Source organism: Chiloscyllium plagiosum, unplaced genomic scaffold (genome assembly GCF_037043375.1).
Source record: "Chiloscyllium plagiosum isolate Xiang-an unplaced genomic scaffold, Cpla_swu_hap1 HiC_scaffold_45, whole genome shotgun sequence".
In the NCBI taxonomy this organism is placed as follows: domain Eukaryota; kingdom Metazoa; phylum Chordata; class Chondrichthyes; order Orectolobiformes; family Hemiscylliidae; genus Chiloscyllium; species Chiloscyllium plagiosum.
In genome coordinates, this window is record NW_028270183.1 from 13077983 (window position 1) to 13099110 (window position 21128).

Consider the following 21128-nt stretch of genomic DNA (forward strand, 5'->3'; position numbering starts at 1 on the left):
CTAAATGCTGCAGAAGGGAGGTGGGTGTGATCGTGGTAATGTCATTAGACTAGTAATCCAAAGGGCCAGACAAAGGGTCATGGGACAGGGGCTTGAATATCACCTGAGCAGATTGGTAAACGTTTTCATTAAAATGGGGAATTTATAAGGAACACTTCTAATAGTGGCCCTGTAACCAATGTCATAACGAACCCACCCGGTTCACTACTGCCCTTGAGGGAAGGAAATCTGCTGCCCTTACACAGTCTGGCCTACACACAACTCAAGATCCACAGCAATGGGATAAATTCTGAACTACCCTCTAAAATGGGTTAGAGAACCAATCAAACAGGGGGCAGGGTGGGAGGAGGTGTAATCTAGGTAGCTGTGGGAGTAGCCATGGGCACCCGCATGAGCCTCATCTATGCCTGCCTCTTCGTCGGATATGTGGAACAGTCCATCTTCCGCAGCTACACTGGCACCATGGCCAACCTTATCCTCCACTACATCGATGACTGTATCGGTTGAACAGTTCATCCATTTTACTAACATCTTCCACCCCGACCTCAAATTTACCTGGACTGTCTCAGACTCCTCCCTCCCCTTCCTAGACCTCTCCATTTCTATCTCAGGTGACCGACTCAACAAGGACATTTACTATAAACCGACCGACTCCCACAGCTACCTAGATTACACCTCCTCACACCCTGTCCCCTGTAAAAACGCCATCCCATATTCCCAATTCCTTCGCCTCCGCCACATCTGCTCCCAGGAGGACCAATTCCAATACCGAACAATCCAGATAGCCTCCTTCTTCAAAGACCGCAATTTCCCCTCAGGCGTGGTTGACGATGCTCTCCCCCGCATCTCTTCCACTTCCCGCTCCTCCGCCCTTGAACCCCGCCCCTCCAATCGCCACCAGGACAGAACCCCACTGGTCCTCACCTACCACTCCACCAACCTCCAGATACATCATATCATCCTTCGTCATTTCCGCCACCTCCAAACACACCCCACTACCAAGGATATATTTCCCTCCCCTATCAGCGTTCCGGAAAGACCACTCCCTCCGTGACTCCCTCGTCAGATCCACACCCCCCACCAACCCAACCTCCACTCCCGGCACCTTCCCCTGCAACCGCAAGAAATGCAAAACTTGTGCCCACACCTCCCCCCTCACTTCCCTCCAAGGTCCCAAGGGATCCTTCCATATCCGTCACAAATTCACCTGCACCTCCACACACATCATTTACTGCATCCGCTGCACCCGATGTAGCCTCCTCTACATTGGGGAGACAGGCCGCCTACTTGCGGAACGTTTCAGAGAACACCTCTGGGACACCCGCACCAACCAACCCAACCGCCCCGTGGCTCAACACTTTAACTCCCCCTCCCACTCCGTCAATGACATGCAGGTCCTTGGCCTCCTCCATCGCCAGACCATGGCAACACGTCGCCTGGAGGAAGAGCGCCTCATCTTCCGCCTAGGAACCTTCCAACCACAAGGGATGAATGCAGATTTCTCCAGCTTTCTCATTTCCCCTCCCCCCACCTTTTCTCAGTCCCAACCCTCGGACTCAGCACCGCCTTCTTGACCTGCAATCTTCTTCCCGACCTCTCCGCCCCCACACCCTCTCTGGCCTATCACCCTCACCTTAACCTGCTTCCACCTATCGCATTCCCAACACCTCTCCCCCAGGTCCCTCCTCTCTACCTTTTATCTTAGCCTGCTTGGCACACTTTCCTCATTCCTGAAGAAGGGCTTATGCCCGAAACGTCGATTCTCCTGCTCCTTGGATGCTGCCTGACCTGCTGTGCTTTTCCAGCAACACATTTTTCAATTCTCTCCCCCTGACAGCAACAGCTTGCATGCAAGCAAGATCGCGTTAGATGGGTTTGATTGATAAAGGCATTGTCACAACCAGAACCTAGATGAGGTCCTCTAACTCATTTGGGTTCAAGACAGGATATTCCAAGCTAGTAATCTCAGGGTGAGGAGAGGTGGGCTTGGATGACCACAACATACTTAATTCAAAAAGGATCCCTTCCCTGGCATATACCTTCTCCAAGAATCAAGTGAACTTTAAGTTCTTAAAGGAACCAATTTCACTAAACTTCCTTGAATTAACAAATAAAATGAATTTAATACTTTCTACATGCAAAAAGAATTTGTAATTAGCAGCACACAAGTGCGCACATGTTACAAGAGCCAAGTCCATTGGAATCCAGGCTGGTGCACAAAGGAACATTCAGTCCCACTAACAGTCTCCAGCAGAATTGAAATGGTATGATTTAAAAACAGTTGTAATTGGGAATTCTTCAAAAAGGGAAAAACACAATCCGTAGTCTGGACCGTCATCTGAAGGGGGCAGATTGCTGTTGCACAGGAGATCATCAGGCCTTCGTTGTCTTAGCAGTCAGAAGGAATCACAGCCCAGTCTATTTTGACTTGCCTCTTCCTCCATTTTAAAGGAGTTATTCAAAATGCCCTTCACATCCAAAGGTGTGACATTTAATTGGTTTGTCTGTCTCTAAAAACAGCCAGCTAATTTGTAATGGGATCCCTCTTGTGGCACAGTGGTAGTGTCCCTTCCCCTGAACCAGGAGGCCCGGGTTCAAGACCCACCTGCTCCAGAGATGTACAATAATATCTCTGAACAGGCTGATCTGAAAAACAGGTAAAATAAACAAAAAGAAAATCCTCTTTTAATGCTAAAATATGTTTTCTAAGAGTTAAAAATGCTCAGTACTTTTGATTCTGACTGGTGGTTATAACAAAATCAAGGGTGTGGGTGGGCAAACAGGAAAGTTAAGGTCACACCAGATCAGCCTGGCAGGGGAGACTCAAGGAGTCAAATGGTCTACTCCTCTCCATATTAGTTAGTAAGTTGGGGTGATTTACGATGTTAAATTTAATGTTGCTGGAGACAAGCATGCCTAATAAAAGGTAAAAGAACATAGATCCCATATTTTAATTTGCATCTTATGCCAGGCCACTAAAATAATATAGTTTCTCCCCATCCTGAAGAGATCTGCATCCTTAGGTTAACAATCTTTGCATCTCATCATCACATTTACTGGGAATGCATAAGCAGCACACCATAAAAGGACTGCAAAATAAGAAAGATTACTCACTCATTTGTTGCCATTTCATAGCACTGGTTAAACATATATGCAAATTCTCCATCAGGTCCAAAGTCAATGGTAAGCTCCTTCTCCAGACTCCTACAAAACAGCAGCAGCAAAACTGTGAATCAGCTGTTGTATTTTCTGAGCATTTTAAAAATAAGTTGATTGCTTTGCCACAGGAATTATCGCAGTGCGCTAAAATCACCAGAACCATTGGATTCAAATTCCCTATCCTGCTGCAGAGAGAGGCACCAAATCAAAGCGGCATGGTGGCTCAGTGGTTAGCACTGCTGCCTCACAGCACCAGGGACCCAGGTTCGATTTCATGCTTCGGGCAGCTGTCTGTGTGGAGCTTGTACATTCTCCCAGTGTCTGCGTGGATATCCAGGTGCTCCAGTTTCCTCCCACAGTGCAAAAATGTGCAGGTCAGGTGAATTGGCCATGCTAAATTACCCCATAGTGTTAGGTGCATTAGTCAGAGGGAAACGGGTCTGGGTGGGTCACTCTTTGGAGGGTCGGTGTGGACTGGTTGGGCTGAAAGGTCTGTTTCCATGCTGCAGGTAATCTAATCTAATCTAATCTAATCAAATAAAATTAAAATTAAAGCACCAGGTTAAACAAAGTCAAATGATCAGATAAAAAATGACAACCTGAGCATAATGCTGCAAAACACTCATTCTGTCATATCAAACTATCGCCATGAGTGGATAAATCACAGCAGTTAACAGAGATGACTGATACCTCAGCAAAGTTTCTTTAAAATTCTGACCAGTTCCACTGTAAGGGCAACTATGAGACTGCACAGAATAACATCTTTGCTGCTGCAGTCAGCTTCTTAGCTGCCTCAGTATTTCGGGGGGGTAAAAAAAGTCCACTTGCATACAATACAGGATATTTTTAAACATAATGCAAATTAACTGTAGGAGGCCACGTGATTGGCCTGATTACTGAACATTCCTACCTATTGTTGATAAGCTTATATCCGACTTGTTTATCGAGAATCTAACTGTGCCCTAAAAATATCCGAGGACCCCACTTCCACAACTCCTCATCTGTCTTAAATAGTGTGCCTTATTTTTAAACAGTGACCCCTAGGAGGAAACATTGTTTCCTCATTCACCTTGTCAAGGCAGCTCAACGTCTTGTGTTTCATTCCTGTCACCTTTTATTCTTTTAAGCTCCAGCAGATACCAGCCCAACCTGTCAACCTTACTTCATAAGGCACCCTGCCATTCCAGACTAACAGTTTCTAACACATTTACACGCGCTCTTAAATAAGATGACCAATACTGTAACAATATTTCAGATGAAGCATAACCTTTTGCATTCAATTCTGCTTACAACAACCTGTACCATTCTATTAGCTTTCCTAATTCTCATCAGTGTTCTCCAAACATATTCCAGCACAAGATGTCTCAATCAGTAGTAATTCACGATTATGTATTGGGTCGATTTGAATTTTGCACTTGTGCTGTGTTCAGGATCCAGCCTTTTCACTTATTTGTTCACTGCAGCAATGTAGCACTGCTGGCTCAGATAGAATCGATTGCCCAGAGGACAGTTAAGCATCAACCACATTACTAAGGATCCGGAACCTCACGCAGACCAGATCATGCAAGGACGACAGATTTCCTTTGTTACAGACCAGACCAAATCCCCTCAAAATATATCAAGGAGACAGCCTGGACCCGCACATTTTGTTATGTTAAAAGACATGTATTCCAGATGTAATTGGATTGGTGCACCACAAAGGCATGAAGCAAAACATACTTTATTCTTATAGCACAGGAAGAAGAATTGGCATAACTTTACCTCTATTGAAATACTTAATGAAATAATATATTGTGAAACTACTAATTATCAACTGTTCCAATATAACAGTATCCCATAAATACCCACTTGGCAAAGGCAATTCAGCAAAACCGATTTTCCTCATGCATTATCTTCCTTCCAGTCCAGGAGAAAGGAACAGTCTAGGAAAGAACAAGCTTTTGCTACAGGAGGGGGGGGGGGGGGGGGGGGCGGGAGATGTGGTGGTGGAGAAGAGAGAGAGAGAGAGAGAGAGAGAGAGACACACACAGAGAGAGAGAGACAGACAGAGACACAGAGAGAGAGACAGACAGACAGAGCTGTATCTATCAGCTTCAAAAAAATCTTAAAGTACACTAAAACCCTGAGTCTGTGTAGGCCCGAGTCCACTGACTCATGCTTCTTTTGTCTAACTGAAGACACTGAGGGAACTCAAAGCTGTTTACCGACTGCTCCTGAAGCAGACATTTCAGTACCGCTGTGGCAACACGACTCTGTGACACACAGCACTCTGGAAGGCACAGCACCATCCCATTTCCTAAAGGACATTAGGAAACCAGGTAGGTTTAGTGGTCATTGTTAGGCTTGCTTTTAACTCCAGATGTTTAGTGAATTCAAATCTCAACATCTATCATCAGCACTGCCTGGGACTCTGGGTTATTAGTCTAACAACATCATCATTACATCAGCACCTCTCCCCAGCAATGGTGAAACCACAATTGGCCTCAGCTGCTCAGTGCAAGGAGGAGCAGAAAGTAAAATGGTCACATCTCATTCTATTCTTGTCACTTGCAAATGGTTCCTCTTCCCATTTCAGCACTGATACCTCTGCTGTCCTCTAAGGCTCTATCTTTGGGCCCCTCTTATCTACACACTGCTCATTGCCTTCAAACAAGGGTCCGGCAATAACCATCCCCAGCAAGAGAGATTCTAACCATTGTCCTTTGACATTCAGTGACATTACCATTGCTGAATTCCCCTCTCTCCTAACACTGAAGGAACAGCAACATATTTTGAAGTCTGAATAAATGTGTGGCTTGGAGGGGTACATGCAAGTGGTGGGGTTCTCCTACATCTGCTGCCTTGGTCCTTCTAGACAGCAGTGACTGTAGATTTAGAAGACGCTTTCAAAAGAACCTTGAAGAGATGTATGGACTTTCAGTTTCCTACTACTAGACATTTTCCATTCAACACTAAGGAAATTTCTACATGAGGTCCTGCATGGGAAAACTGAAATGTAGACTTAACAGTACTCTCAATAACTTGATGGATGCAAGACAGAGGCTAAGTGTTCTTATTTGAAATACGTGGGTCCTAATGACTTCATGCTGACAGTCCCGTGATACAATAACTGAAAAGTGGTGAATCAAGTTTCCTTGCACGGTAAGATCTGCAAACAAAATACTTTAAGATGGTCAACTGAATCTTGGATCTGGACTCTGGCCTGATTGAGAATAAGATAGCATCAATACAAGTAATTGGCAGCAAAAGCACTGAGAGACATATCCTATTCATGTAGCACGTGGTTAAAGGTCTGGTGGAGGGAGGTTCAATCAACGCATTGAGAAGGTCATTTGGAATGGAAGAACGTGCAGAAGACAGGTGACTGGCACTGTGTGAAACTGAGAGCTGGTGCAGACACAATGGGCCAAATGGCCTCTCAACACAGTAACGCACCTGCAATTCTAACACATTTACACACAAGGTCTCCAGCAAGACCTATCATTGGGAATAATTAAGGACTGTGTGAAAACTTGGAAGTTTAGAATGGTGTGGACAATTCCTGTATTGAAAAGGGTTACCGCGTGGTTTTATCAAGGAACAAGGTTAGATTATTGAGTGTTGTAATTAACTGCAGTTTACAAAAATAAAACCAACCAAGGGACAGTGAGGAAAAGGAAGAAAAGCTGTCAATTAAATAAAACAATGTGGTTCATGGCCCTTAATTATTGAAAACCTAGTTTTAAACAGACAATAGGTTATGGTAACTACAGCCTAGCAACCATTTCAGATCTCCCAAAATTGCTAAAACCTCCTCTTGGTCAACCTCAATCCCATTTAATCTGGTAGCCTGTATCTCCGGATTCTCACTAACATTGGAAAAGGGCAATGTGAATACTGACAAAAGGTATTCATTAAGTGCTTCCCCTATGTCCTCAGATTCCACACACAATTTCCCACTACTATCTTTGGTTGGCCCTAATCTTACTCTAGTCGTTCTTTTATTCCTGATATACCTATACAAGGCCTTAGGGTTTTCCTTGATCCTATCCACCAACAACTTCTCATATCCCCTCCTGGCTCTTCTTAGCCCTCTCTTTTGATCTTTTCTTACTAACTTATAACTCTCAAGCCCCTTAACATCCTCACATAAACCTTCTTCCTCTTGACAAGAGCTTCAACTTCTTTAGGTAAACCATGGCTCCCTCTCTCTACAACTACCTCCCTGCCTGATAAGTATATACTTAGCAAGGACCCGCAGTAGCTGTTCCTTGAATAAGCTCCACATTTCAAGTGCGTCCATCCCCTGCAGTTTCCTGCAGTTCTATTTCAGGATTAGAGCTTAAATGTTAACCAGCATTTTGTGTGTAATAAATTGACTCCAAAGTAATCAATTTAAGAAATGTAGTATAAGTCTCGTTTATTGTCTCCCGTATTGTAGCACAAAAGAAATGCAATAACCATTGTCATGACTGAATCAACACATTTATATTAATGTTGTGACTGATGGAGCTGGCCTGTCATCATTATATTTGAAAGAAATCTTGATTAGAGATCTTTTATATGTGGATTAGGTTCACTCTCCAATTACCGGAGGGGCATTCTCCTACCATCTCCCCTGTAGCCCTGTACATTCCTCCTTTTTGAGCATCTCAATTGAACCTGCCTCCACCATACTCTGAGGCAGAGCAGCCCACACCCTAACCTCTCACTGCGTGAATGCATGAAAATGTTTCTTCTCAGAAGTATCCCTTTGTTTGCCAATGACTTTTGAGATGTCTCGTCCTCAATCCTTTCACAAATGGGAACAGCTCCACCCTATCTGCTCTGTATATAAAAAAACCCGGAATGGATGTTTTTACAATCTGCCTCATCAACTTGTCCTGCTATGTTCAAAGGCTTCTGTTTTGTCATTACAGGTAAGTATTTCTAAATGCTGCCTGCACTGAAGTATGCCAGGTTGTGCAACGTGCAGTACCTGCTGAGTTGTCTGCATTAATCCACTTCCCAACATCAGACATAAAGCTTTCAACCCAACATGTTTCCGTCCAAAGCAAGGATGCCAAAAACAATTTTTATTTTGAAAAAAAAAGAGCAAATTACAAAATAATAGGCAGTTTTCCCCACTTCAGACAAATCTTCCCCCAGCAACATCTTGCCATCTGCAGTGTTGAAATGTCACAGAAACAATCCTGGGGTTTACTGTCCTCAGAAACAAGCAACTCCTTTCCCAAGATAGAACAATGACAGATCCTGGACTACCTTCTGCAATATTTCAACAGAATCATAGTAAGCTCAGGTACAAAGGTTGGAGTCGAACAGCGAATGAAATAATCAGAGCTTAAAAATGTGTTGCTGGAAAAGCACAGCAGGTCAGGCAGCATCAAAGGAACAGGAGAGTCGACGTTTCGGGCATAAGCTGCCTGACCTGCTGCGCTTTTCCAGCAACACATTTTTAAGCTCTGATCTCCAGCATCTGCAGTCCTCACTTTCTCCTAATGAAATAATCAGGCCATGAATAGGTGCACCAAGTTGTTTGCACATAGAAATTTGATGAGGTTGAAATGTCTCATGATTGAGAAATATAATCAAAAGGATGAGGGCCCATTAGTATAAAATATCTAAATATTATCAATGTGGGGGACAGGGGAGAAGAACATTGTTCACTTGAAATACAAGGGAAGGAAGAAACCCCTCAGCAATGAGTGGATTTCAAATAAAAACACAAAACAATGGTCTATTAACATTGATGAACAGCAAGAGAGAGAAAGACAAAAATCGATCTCTCACGTCAGATCAGAACTGGGAATAATTAAAAAGGTAATAGATGCTGAGGGAGTAAAATGGAGGATGGTAAACAGGTCTGTGAAAAGCTGGATGACGGGAGAAGTTAAAAGGCAAAATATTTCATAGTGCAAGGTCAAATGCAGAGATAATGGGACAAGTGAGGAAACAAAGGAAGCTTTGAGAGAAGCTCCCATCAGAAAGCAACGTCAAGGAAACAAGAGAAAAGAGGAAAGATACAAAACCAGCAATGGAAAACAAAGCCTGGGCAGAGGTCGCAAATTAATACGGTTAAATTTAAATCCTGAGTCCAGAAAGCTGTAAAGAGCCCAGTCGAAAGCTGAGGTGCTGCCCAAGCTCTCACAGAGCAGTCTGAATCTAGATTATTAACATTCTTTGGATACAATTGTTAATGGGCTTAGTATACTGCTATCTTTATTGTCAACTAGTGCAGCATCCATGGCTTTGCACACAGACGAGTGGAACAAGGGAAGCTTTCCACTGGTGACTCTGAATGAAGCTCTAACAGTTGTGACATTCTTAGTTGGAGTGTGCAAATAACTGTGTGCTACAGAATCTTACCATGTTGCTGTGTATAGAACAGAGGATAGAGTTTTATTAGCAAAACAGAAGCTGTCTGATGCTGTGTTGACAACTCCACATCAGTAATCATGGCAGACTAATACTCGAGCATGCCTAGTGGCCATAGCAGTAAATCTTCTTCAGCGCTGAATCAGTCAGCCTCAACTCAAATGAAATATAACATTTCCAGCTTACCCGCTGGTAATTAACATTTTTATTAACCAAAGCATAGCAAGAATTCAACAAAGTAGATCATACTCCTACGCTCAATCTTTGTTTTGAAACAACAGTGTAGAAATTTCTGATTTGATTTACAAATAGTGAAATTACCCTTTCATGTTAAAAAATGCATTCTGTTCAATTGGCAATAAAATGTTTCAAGATGAAATGACGGGAAGCTGATGCAATAGTGCAGGATTCATATTCTGCATCCTGCTACATCTGATAATGGAAAAGCCAGCTTCTCTCCATCAGGAGGATTTAAAACAAGCAAACCCAACCACGAATAACGAACCAAGATATACTCATTGGAAACAAAGCAAACAGAAATCATAAAAAGCTTCTTATATCTGGCTGGTTCTTTCATGGGCTAGATTTGAACGTGGCTTTGAAGGGTTATAACTGCCCCCCCGGGGGATAAACTCAGCAATTCCTACATTAACATTTCAATACGACACAAGAATTTGCAGCAATTACCTCTTTAGTTAACGTCAAGCATGTCTCGCATCCAAATTTTTGATGACAGATCACACTGGAGAATTTTCGCCAGTGTTAACTACGTCAAATGTCCTCAGAGAAATAGCGGCACAGACACTTTATGCTCTGCCTTAACTTTTATCACTGAACAGCTTCTTTTCCTTCTCCATCCCACCTCCCCCCTCCAAACACCAATTAGCCCTGAAGAGAAACAGCAATTTGGCAGGATATCACCTTCAGCGCACATACGTGATTCCTCAGCTGTGATAGGAAGTCTGGCAAGCAGCTAAACAAGTCGAGCTTCTGAACTACTTCCAGCCCTGGGCCCACACAGATGTTAGTGTGGCTTCTCTGCCTGAGATTTTTTTTTCCTCACCTCAGAGGAGGCTTCAAGATTTTTTTTTTAGAAAATCAATCCCCCTCCCGAATGCCGGACACCTTTGCCTCGGATAACAAACCGCTGACTCTTAAATAGAAACATCTGAGGTACGTTACCCGATCGAATTCTCCACTTCCCTCAGCGATTTCTCCGCTTCGGTGAACTCATTGCGTGCTTTATCGGCAGCTAAAAACAGAACAAGATGCAGGTAAACAGACGGGTAAACCTAATTCCAAAAGGAAAAACAATAGACAACTTTTGTTGTGGCAGCATGTGCAAACATACTTGGAAAACACTGGTCAATATCCTCGCGTTTCTCCAAGTAAAAGGTGACGATGTCAGTGTTTACAGAGCGTGCTGCATATCAGATAATCTCAAAGTGCTTTATAGAATCATTCAAGGTCTCTTACATAAACTATGATGCAGTGGCACAACATATTGCCATACCATTGGTGTTAAATGTCTACGTATTCCAACGGAAAATTAAAGGCAGCTACTCATCATCTTAAATAAAAACTGGCTGGGGGAAGGGAGGGGTGCAGACATGTCAGAGCAAGTCTGGGAGTCGAGCAGTAAACCTTGCAAACCTACAAATAGGTGTACCTTCCCCTCGCCCCCCCAACGAAGCAGCCAGCTCAGAATCTGTTTACTTTCAAATCTGCGTGCATGGCTTCCCAGAACCATGCTGCACAGCTGCATGCGAGGACAATGAGTCTCGTGACGGAACTGTGATTATCCAACACTAATGTGCGTGGCTACATACATGCTGGCACCACTCCAGCACTCATCCTCCTCCTTCCTCAAGGTATTCTGCTCAATTTCCATCACTTAACAAACCAATGTATTTTGCTGCTCCTGGCAGGGAGCCGTGCTTGCATTATCCTGCCTATAAATGGTAAACAGAAGTCCTGTCTATTTACTCAGATAGATGGCCATGTCTCAGTCACACTATCTGAAGGAAATTTTCTATTTCTCTGGCTAAAACTCATTAACCAACACCTTTAAAACAAATTCTCTCACCGCAGTTTGTGTGCGCAGATTACTCGTCATGTTAAGTCTACCAATTACAATACTTCAAAAATAAAAGGCAATTTGATAGCTGTATTGCTAAATATCAGGAGAACAATAAAAAGGCACAAAACAAACATAATTTTACTTGTTCTTATTAACAAGCTTGCTTCTCTGCTCCAAACACAGATCCGGCTCTCTCCTTATTCCACGCAAAGTACATCTCCCTCATGCACCTTGACTGCCTCAGCACACCACAAATAATTAGAGGAGTGTTTCTTGAAAAACATGATGCTTCTCAACAGCTCACTTGTAAAGCACAAGAACAAAACATAGGCTTCACCAAGCGGGAGAATCCACGAAGACTGTTAAAGGATTGCGACAACGGAAGATGTCAAAACACATTCTTGAAGTTGCTTTCGGAACTGACCCTCAGAGTTCTAGACACAAGAACAGACACATGAACCAGAACAAGTGCTTCTATAAGATGATAAGAAACAGTAACAGGAGGTGGCCTTTCAGCCCCTCTGTCCACCTTTCAAGAGGATCATGGTTGATCTGACATGCCTCTTTCCCCAGAACCCTTGATTTCCCAACTGATCAAGAATCTATCTCAGCCTTAAATGTACACAAGGACTCCACCCCCACAGCTCTCTGTGGCCAGGCATTCCAAAGACTCTCAATCCTCAGAAAAGAAAGTTTTCCTCATGTCAGTCCTAAATTGGCACCCCTTTGATTCACTGGACAGTGCCCTCTAGTCCTGGACTCTCCTATGAGGGGAAACATCCACTCAGCATTTTCCCCAAAGTTCAAGAATCCATTACATTTTAATGAGATCACCTCTCATTCTTCTTAACGCCAGTGAGTACAGGGCCAACCTGTTTCTAGGTTGCAAAGTTTGTCAGGATTTGCATAAGAAAGATCACCACAGATGTTAAAGTCCCCGAAGATGCACAGTGGCATAAACTGGTCATCGTGCTACTATACGACTCACTGCAATGCTAGGCCAAATCAATAAGGTTAGGAATTACAGAAATGCCCTCTTGATGATGTACTGGATAATGGTGACCCCTAGTGCAACAGCAAGGCATTGATCGTTTCCAGTTAGATTCCTGGTCTGGGCTGAAATAGCCAATTCCAGGGCTAAGGTGGGGTTACCCCAGCACCTACAAACAGACGAAAAAGCCAAAGAATCAACCACAGGCTGATTAAAATTTAAACCTATAAAGCTATAACAGGACTAGACAGGATAAACACAGGAAGGTCACTCCCGATGACTGGGGAGTGCAGAACTGTGGGCGGCACGGTGGCACAGTGGTTAGCACTGCTGCCTCACAGCGCCAGAGACCTGGGTTCAATTCCCGCCTCAGGCGACTGACTGTGTGGAGTTTGCACGTTCTCCCCATGTCTGCGTGGGTTTCCTCCGGGTGCTCCGGTTTCCTCCCACAGTCCAAAGATGTGCAGGTCAGGTGAATTGGCCATGCTAAATTGCCCGTAGTGTCAGATAAGGGGTAAATGTAGGGGTATGGATGGGTTTCGCTTCGGCGGGTCAGTGTGGACTTGTTGGGCCGAAGGGCCTGTTTCCATACTGTAAGTAATCTAATCTAATCTAATCTAAACCAGGGGTCACAGTTTAAAGATGGTTCAGGACTAAGAGAAGGAGAAATGTCTTCACCCAGAGAATGGTGCAACTGTGGAACTCTGGTCGAAGCCAAAACACGATATGTTCAAAGAGGAGTCAGATACAGTTTTTATGGCTAAAGGGATCAAAGGGTATGGGGAGAAAACTATAACAGAGTATAGAGAGTGATCAGCCTTGAATCACACAATGGCAGAAAGGACTCAAAGGGCCGGACGGCCTTTGGAGGTAATCCACGAGTTTACATTCCTTGGCTCCACCAAAACGGACAGTTTCTCCCTCGAGTCTGAGATCCACAGACGGATCGGACGAGCAACCTCAACATTCGTCAGGCTGACAAAGAGAGTCTGGGAGAACAGAAAGCTGATGACGCACACGAGGCCTGTGTCCTCAGCACACTGCTTTACAACAGGGAGACCGGGAGCCTCTACTCGACAAAAGCAGCGACTCAACGCCTTCCAGCCCAAGATGCATCCTGGACATTAAGTGGACTGACCGAGTCACCAACAATGAAGTCCTGGGCCTACACCCAGATACCCAGCCTCTTCGCCTACTCCAACAATGTCATCTCTGCTGGCTGGGCCATGTGCACTGCGTGTCAGACAGGAAGATCCTGAAAGACTTGCTGTCAGGGGAACTGGCCTCCAGCAAGAGAGCACAAGGCCCCATCTTCGTTTCAAAGATGTCTGCAAGAGAGACCTGACATCACTGAACATGAACGTCGAGAGGTGGGAGGATATAGCAAACAATTGCTCTCGCTGGAATTATGCAGAGGTCTAATAAGAGCGGCACAGTGGCTCAGTGGTTAGCACTGCTGCCTCACAGCACGAGGGTCCCAGCTTCAATTCCAGCCTCGGGTGACTGTGTGTAGTTTGCATATTCTCCACATGTCCCGTGGGTTTCCTCCAGGTGCTCCAGTTTCCTCCCACAGCCAAAAGATGTGCAGGTTAGGGTGGATTGGCCATGCTAAATTGTCACATAGTGTTATGTCAATTAGTCAGAGGGAAATGGGTCTGGGTGGGTTACTCTTTGAGGGTCGGTGTGGAGTGGTTGGGCCGAAGGGCCTGTTTCCACACTGTAGCGAATCTAAAAAAGAGGAGCTGAGGCTTGCTGCTGAAGGAAAGCGTGCCACCAAGAAATAGCACCAAGACAACACTGGAGGACAGCGTCTTCAAGTGCAGTCACTGCAGCAGAGACTGCCACTCTCACGTGGGCCTCTGCAGCCACAACAGACCCTGCTCTACCAACAAAGATTGAAGCAAGACTTCCCAGGCGCAGATCCATGGTCTTGAGAGACTAACAAAGGGCACCACATGCTCTGTTCAGATGGTTGTCCACTGACCCATGCTGGAAAATACATTGGCATGGCTGCAGATTTACCAAACGCTCTAGAGCGAATACAATGCCCTCCTTTATCCAATATTCGACTGGAATCCACTGGGCTCACAAAAGAAACATGGCTCCGAAAGCCCTGCAAGAGTTAGCGCACACAAGGAAGAACAGAAGTAAACTGGCAGGATAGAATTTTCACAATTAGTCAGTGAGCAGCTTCAATGATGTAGCACTATTTACCCCAGAACATCAGTTACTTCTAAATGCTGTCACTGTCACTGCTATGATGAATGACCAGATAATCTCCTGCCATCACCTCTGCAACTGCATGAAAATCTTGGATAGTTAACAGTTTCTCTCCCCACAAATGCTGTAGACCTGATGAGTCTCTCCAGCGTTGCGTGTTTATTTCAGATTTCCAGCATCCGCAATATCTTGCTTTTACCAGATAATCTATTCCGGCAACAGGAAGTGGCTAAGTGATGGCTAGGAAATCTGGACAACTTCAATGCTCTTCCCCAGATAACCCAGCAAGCCTTCCATTCCTACCAAGGAGATACGAAGACTCTATGATGTAGTACCTGTAAGACAGTGCAATGCAATAGTCCTGCAGTACAGGGTTGTAGCAATTATTAGGAGCAGTAACATCTGCCTTACCATCCTGATGTGGCTCCATTTTAATGCCTCAGGCTTAGGTGCGAGCTCTGGGACAAAAATTGAGAGGGGGTTTAAACTGCTCATTTTGTGTTGAGAAAAGCAAAGATCGATCTTTTTAACAGGCTGTAGTTGCAGCAGGAACAGGGCCTCAGAAAGGGATGTTGCCAAGGTTGGAGGGTCTGTACTAAAGGGAGAGGCTAAATAGCCTGGGGCTATTTTCCCCAGAGCGTTGGGAGACTGAGGGGCGACTTTACAGAGGTTTATAAAATCATGAAAGGATGGATAGGATGAATAGTCAAGGTCTTTTTCTCAGGGTTGGAAGTCCAAAATAGAGAGCATAGATTTAAAATGAGATGGAAAGATTTAAAAGGATCCTAAGGGGCAACTTTTTCACAGAGGGTGGTGCGTGTATGGAATAAGCTGCCAGAGGAAGTGGTGGAGGCTGGTACAATTACAACATTTAAAAGGCATCTGGATGGGTACATGAATAGAGGGGGATATGGGCCAAATGGGACTAGATTAATTTAGGATATCTGGTGAGCATGGACAAGTTGGACTGAAGGATCTGCTTCCTTGCTGTACGACTCTATGACTGATGTTGGAACAGAAAAGCAAACATTCAAAGCGGTCTCAAAAGTTGTCAAAACCTTTATGGCCACTCTGTTACCTCAGAGCGTGAAACCCCAAAATCTCATCCTGCGATTCCACCAGGAGCCAGGAGCTGCAGTTTGGCAGCCTCGGATCTGGATGATATTATCATGTCCAACAACGGGGCTCAGACCTAGCTCCTTCTGGGTCAAGAGGTGGCAGCGCTACCCTCTAGCCAGCTCTCAGAGCACCAACGTGAAGGTAACAATGCAAAAGACCAACTCATCAGCATTCACTGCAAGTCAAAGCAAGGTACAGAATTGGCCAAGCAGCTGAAGTTGAAGCAAGATGGTGCCTGATGAGGATAATGGAGAGTCAGACAGAAAAATAATTACATGTTAGACTGGCGCACGGTAATGAGGGATCTGGAACAGTGCCATGAAGGAAAGTTAATCGTGGAGGGGTTAAAAACAAAACCCACTCTTCTTAAATGGGTCTCGAGTGTGTAGCTGCATGCTCACAGCAGGGCCAGGCTCCAACGTGATGTGGCGCCACAAAGGCTGCAGCCTTGAGCCGAGAGCCAGCAATTTAGATTGGAAAATGCTGCATTATCCTCACAGCAGGAACTCGCACCTGCTGTCCTCGGAGACAATGACATCAGCTTTATGCACGCTGACACAGCCACTTACACAAGCACAGTCTTCACTTCTGAGAGCGCAGCTCCTCCATATTTCATGACAATCGATTTTTTTTCGCGCCCCCAACACCCCAGAGGGTGGCTGGGAGCCTCACCCTCACCGTGCAAAAAAAAAAAATCTGAAGAAAGCACGCACATGCCAGATCGACTCCTGCGTGGGAACCGTGCAAGTGTGAAAAATGTTTTTTCTTTATAAGAAAGATAAACGCAAACTTGCGCTTATGAGGAGGAGGAGGAGTAAAATTAATAATTGAAAAGGTTATCTTGAGCATATTTTATTGCAGGAGCGGTAGGTGTCAGGCTGCTTGCCAGTGAAAGGGAGATTGATGGGTCTCACCTCAGATCATCGACTGGGTCAGAATTTTAGATGGCAGCAGCAAAAGATGGACAGGTCAAGGAACAATCCGGATTCCACCGCTCGACGGGGAACGTGGCTAAATGTACCAAGGAGTTCTGTGATTAACAATTTATTTTATTTTGCTCTCCAATTGTTCAATTATGATCCTCGTTTTGGGAGCAAGATTTAGGATGCATAGGATGGGGAAGGAAACTGCAGGGGATGGACACACTCGAAATGTGGAGCTTATTCAAGAAACAGCTACTGCGGGTCCCCGCTAAGTGTATACCTATCAGGCAGGGAGGTAGTTGTCGAGAGAGGGAGCCGTGGTTTACCTAAAGAAGTTGAAGCTCTTGTCAAGAGGAAGGAGGAGGTTTATCTGAGGATGTTAAGGGGCTTGAGAGTTATAAGTTAGCCAGAAAAGATCTAAAGAGAGGGTTAAGAAGAGCCAGGAGGGGACATGAGAAGTTGTTGGCGGATAGGATCAAGGAAAACCCTAAGGTATATCAGGAATAAAAGAATGACTAGAGTAAGATTAGGACAAATCAAAGATAGTAGTGGGAAGTTATGTGTGGAATCGGAGGACATAGGGGAAGCGCTTAATGAATACCTTTCGTCAGTATTCGCATCGGAAAAGGGCAATGTTAGTGAGAATATGGAGATACAGGCTACTAGATCAGATGAGATTAAGGTTGACCAAGAGGCGGTTTAAGCAATTTTGGAAGATCTAAAAATAGATAAGACCTTGGATTCTCTGGGAAACCAGGGAGGAGATTGCAGAGCCTTTGACTTTGATCTTTATGTCATCTGACAGGAGTAGTGCCAGAGGACTGGAAGATAGCAAATGTTGCTCCCTTGTTCAAGAAGGGGAGTCGAGACAACCCTGGTAATTATCGGCCAGTGAGCCTTACTTGGATTGTGGGTAAGGTGTTGGAAAAGGTTATAAGAGGTAGGACTTATAATCATCTGGAAAATAATAATTTGGTTAGGGATAGTCAACACTATTTTGTGAAGGGTAGGTCGTGCCTCACTAACCTTATGGAGTTCTTCAAGAAGGTGACAAAACAGTTGGATGAAGGTAAAGCAGTTGATGTGGTATATATGGATTTCAGTAAGGCGTTTGATAAGGTTCCACATGGTAGGCTACTGCACAAACTACTGAGTTTTGGGATTGAAGGTGATTTAGCGGTTTGGATCAGAAATTGGCTCACTGAAAGAAGATACAGGGTGGTGTTTGATGGGAAATGTTCATCCTGGAGCTCAGTTCTAGTGGTGTGCCATAAAGATCTGTTTTGGGGCCACTGCTGTTTGCCATTTTTATAAATGATCTGGATGTGGGCGGAGAAGGATTGATTAGTAAATTTGCGGATGACACTAAGGTAGGCAGAGTTGTGCATAGTGCCGAAGGATGTTGTGGGTTACAGAGACACAGAGATAAGATGCAGAGCTGGGCTGAGAAGTGGCAAATGGCGTTTAATGTGGAAAAGTGTCAGGTAGTTCACTGCGGAAGTAGTAACAGGAATGCAGAGTACTAGAAAATGGTAAAACTCTTGGCAGTGTAGATGAACAGAGAGATCTGTGTCCAGGTGCATAAATCCCTGCAAGTTGTCACCCAGGTTAATAGGGTTGTTAAGGAGGCATATGGTGTCTTGGCGTTTATTGGTAGGGGGATTGAGTTTCAGAGCCAGGAGGTCATGCCTCAGTTGTACAAGACACTGGTAAGGACGCACCTGGAATACTGCATACAATTCTGGTCACCGCATTACAGGAAGGATGTGGAAGCTTTGGAAAGGGTTCAGGAGGAGATTTACTAGGATGTTGCCTGGTACGGAGGGAAGGTCTTATGAGGAAAGGCTAAGGGAACGGAGGCTGTTTGCGTTGGAGAGAAGGCAGCTGAGAGGTGACTTGATCAAATTATATAAGAAAACCAGAGGGTTAAATAGGGTGGACAGTGAGAACCTTTTTCCTTGGATGGTGAAGGCTAACATGAGGGGACATAGCTTTAAGCTGAGGGGTAATAGGTCAGATGTCAGAGGTAGTTTTTTTTTACTCAGAGCACTAGGGCGTGGAACGGCCTGCCTGCAATAGTAGTAGACTCGCCAACGTTAAGGGCATTTAAATGGGCATTGGACATACATATGGATAATAATGGAAGGGTGTAGGTTAGGTGGGCATTGGATTAATTTCACAGGTTGGCACAACATCGAGGGAAGGGGGTGGTGGAAATGGAGACACACTGTCCTCACGGACAGCTGTCGAGAGTCTTAAGGGAGTCAGTGTCGTATGTAGGATCCCGTACGGCTAATTTGGCAATGTTGCAAAGAAGCTGTAGGACAGCAGGTGCAACTCTGAAGTGCATCAAAATTGTACAGCTATAATTAAGAGAAAACATGAACGTTAAGAAATTAGGGGCAGACTGTCCCAAAACACAGGTCTTCCAGAAATCAAATTCCTCCATCACAGCATCTAATTGATCACTGAACAATATTTCTGTCTCCAAGACCATGATTATTCCAAATATCTATCATCCTTCCCTGCTAAGTAACTTTATTTTTATTATGCATTCTGTCTGCACAGCTCACTTTGAAGTAATAATCTGGGTATAATTTATCTACATGGCTGAACATTTCACATGTAGGAAAATGTCACCTCCTTTCCGGCTTGTAAAGCAGAGTCCTTAATCTTCCCTACTGCTCATCCCCCTCACATTCAAGAACGGCCCGTAGCCTTTCTTGATGTAAGCCTTCAGAGAACTTGTAACAGTTGTCAATGCTTGGCGAGTTTGCTATTTATTTGGAACAAGCACAGAATAGCCCAGTCATTACTTACCAGCTCTCTGCTTCTAATGCAATGCGTAATGAAGTAAATACTTCATGATGCTATTGTTTCCTGAAATAAAACAGTCAAGCGTGGCCTCCATTTTAAAACTAACATACATTTAAGATGGCAGCTCGAAATGAAGCCCACAGCTTCAGGAGGCACACTTGCTTCCCATCTGAAATAATTTTCCATTCCTCAGAGGTCTGAACGAAACCAAACAGATATTTATAGTGCAAATAAGCCCAAAGCAGAAGGGGGGGGGGGGGGAAGAGAAAGAGAGAGAAGTAATCCAACTCCTTCTGTCAAGTCTATGTACTCGGATCAAAAAAATTCAGATAAGCTCATTTTGTAGTCTCAGGTCTTGAACTTCAAAAAGAAGAATATTCTCTTCGGTTTGTCAAATGAATTGGCATCCAGCGGACTGTTCCACAAATCTAGGTCACTTTCATAGATGCAAGCCTGAAACCACCACGGTGCAAGGATAAGTACTGGTGGAAAGCTGCTGGCTCAGCCCTGACCCCGTCCTTTGATGTGTTTAAAAACGAAAGATAAAGAGGATAAAGCAAGGAAGCAGAAATAAAAAGGGACACTGCCAGCAGTTTTCTGCTGCAGCAGCAGCTTTGCTCAAATAGAACGGTGGAGCCTGCAGTGGCCTCTCCTTGTTCTGACCTCTCAGAGCAGAAATACAATCAGCAAAGAGAAATGGAATTATACAAAAGTTGAAAGCTGTGCAGTTCACTTCTCACAATGTCAGATCTAGAAGCCAGATTACTGACATCTGACGACATCTAAAGCTTCTTCCAAACTATTTCTTTCCCCAAACATTCTTTACACATAAACAACATTTAGGTAAGAGGACATCAGAGATAAAGTGGCAGAGAAACACAGCAGGTCAGTACGGAGAAGAACAGGGTAAACGTTTTGAGTCCTTCATCAGAGTATCACTGTGCTCGCAACGTTAACAGCTTCTCCAGTCACAGATGCTCCCAGACCTCCTGTGTTTCTCTAGCATTTCCTACTATATTTGCGATTTCCAGCATCCGCAGTATATGAAATTCTAATGTAGAGAGGATTACACAATAAATGAGCAAAAGCGGTTTATGTTAACAATCGATCTGCTTGAACAGGTTATGACACACCTCTGGGCAAGGTAGGACTTGAAGCCAGACCTTATGACCCAGACGACACGATCACAAGACCTGTCTAAATGACTGAATGATAAAGTATTAGCACAATTGACAGCAGAAGGATTAAAACTCAACTGGCCAAACAGACAGGATCCTGTATGCAACACCTTTAACTACTTGACCACACTACAAAAATAATCAGAGAGATCTTCAACACAAACCATTTTGAGATGTTATGACACACCTCTGGAGCAGGTGAGATGTGAACCTGGAACTTCTGGCCCAGAGGCTAGGACACTACCAATGTGTCACAAGACCTTCACAACTGTGCTAACCGTGGGCGG

The 21128-nt window shown here is 44.4% G+C and overlaps 1 protein-coding gene across 1 annotated transcript in view; it reads right to left on the reverse strand.

The window, feature by feature from the left end:
- Window positions 1-21128, reverse strand: part of prkcsh (PRKCSH beta subunit of glucosidase II) — a 79594-nt gene that overhangs the window by 13948 nt on the left and 44518 nt on the right. The window contains exons 12-13 of the mRNA XM_043694863.2: window positions 10696-10765; window positions 3115-3204 (exon numbers count right to left, since the gene is read on the reverse strand). Of these exons, the coding sequence (XP_043550798.2) occupies window positions 3115-3204; window positions 10696-10765 (160 nt within the window). The remainder of the gene's footprint in view (window positions 1-3114; window positions 3205-10695; window positions 10766-21128) is intronic.